This window comes from Triticum dicoccoides, unplaced genomic scaffold (genome assembly GCF_002162155.2).
Source record: "Triticum dicoccoides isolate Atlit2015 ecotype Zavitan unplaced genomic scaffold, WEW_v2.0 scaffold121109, whole genome shotgun sequence".
In the NCBI taxonomy this organism is placed as follows: domain Eukaryota; kingdom Viridiplantae; phylum Streptophyta; class Magnoliopsida; order Poales; family Poaceae; genus Triticum; species Triticum dicoccoides.
In genome coordinates, this window is record NW_021184578.1 from 9080 (window position 1) to 10216 (window position 1137).

Consider the following 1137-nt stretch of genomic DNA (forward strand, 5'->3'; position numbering starts at 1 on the left):
ATACACAAACTATTTCTATTCTTATTTGCAAAGCCACTTTTGGTTTCGGCCAGTGAAGATAAGATTTGGAAATCACAGTACAATTAATGCGTGTATAGTACTAGAACTAGATCGACCTTTTTATCATCCATTAATCTGATGCATATACATTATGACACTTTTCCTCCTTCCCTATCTATATGAAATGGGCACAACACCTGGAGAAACAATCTCATGTTATTCTCTTTCAAACTGTTGAGAAATCAGAGAGTAGATGCTTGCAATATTGAGCTAGCTGTGTATTAATGCAACTCATTAAATAATTGTAAGTCACGATATAAATTTGCTAGAGCTGGACACATGGTAATAGTTAACCTATAGATCTAATTTTAGATCGGCTAATGTCAAATAAAACAGCACCAAATAAATCAGCGGCGAGCTCCTCTCTTTCGAGCCAGGAGCAGCCTTTCTTACCATTGTGGCTGGCGCGGTGGCCGCCGAGCGCCTGGCGCGTCCGGAAAGGCATCTTGCAGCGGTCGCACGCGTACGGGTAACGCTGCCCGTCCGGCCCGAGCTCGCCCAGGGGTGTCTCCCGGGGCGGCTCCATGCCGCGCCAGCTGCGGTCCGTGTGGCTGCCCATGTGGCCATGGACGGCCTTGGCACTGGCAAATGTGCGGAAGCAGATGGGGCACCCGTCAGGCCCTACCGGTGCTCCACGGGCGATGGCAGGGACGACGGCGTCCACCTCGTGCAGGGACTTGAAGGTCCAGGGGTACCTGGGGTCGTCGCCTCCTCCGGAGCCTCCCGCGACGAGGTAGTGGACATGGCCGGCGCCGGGCATGATGAACACTCGGGAGCTCGATCCGGTCATCATGTTGTGGGTTCTGGGTTGTGTGTTGTGGCTGCCGTTTCTATATTTGTGTATGTAGACGAAGACGACAACACACTCTAGCGTGGGACTGCTGCACTAGGCGTGGAGAGTACTAGCCGTGAGTAGGTGGGCCGTACGCGTGGTGAGTAGTATCGGTTTGTCTAGTTCATTCATATTAGTGTCGCCGGTGTGGAGAGTGTAAGCTTTGCTAAGAAACATTTGCGTAGTTTCACATAGAGACAAAAGATTTTACAATTTCAGTTTCTGGTTGAGAAGAGAAGCCACCC

At 50.7% G+C, this 1137-nt stretch overlaps 1 protein-coding gene across 1 annotated transcript; it reads right to left on the reverse strand.

Moving 5' to 3' along the window:
- Positions 1–349: 349 nt before the first annotated feature.
- LOC119343268 lies at positions 350–930 on the reverse strand. Its single transcript, XM_037614325.1, has one exon. The coding sequence runs from the start codon at positions 851–853 to the stop codon at positions 350–352; it is 504 nt and encodes a 167-aa protein (XP_037470222.1). The 5' UTR covers positions 854–930.
- Between the last annotated feature and the right edge of the window lie 207 nt (positions 931–1137).

Excerpts from the sequence above, each read along its gene's own strand:
- LOC119343268 (XM_037614325.1), bottom strand. The coding sequence starts at position 853 with ATGATGACCGGATCGAGCTCCCGAGTGTTCATCATGCCCGGCGCCGGC.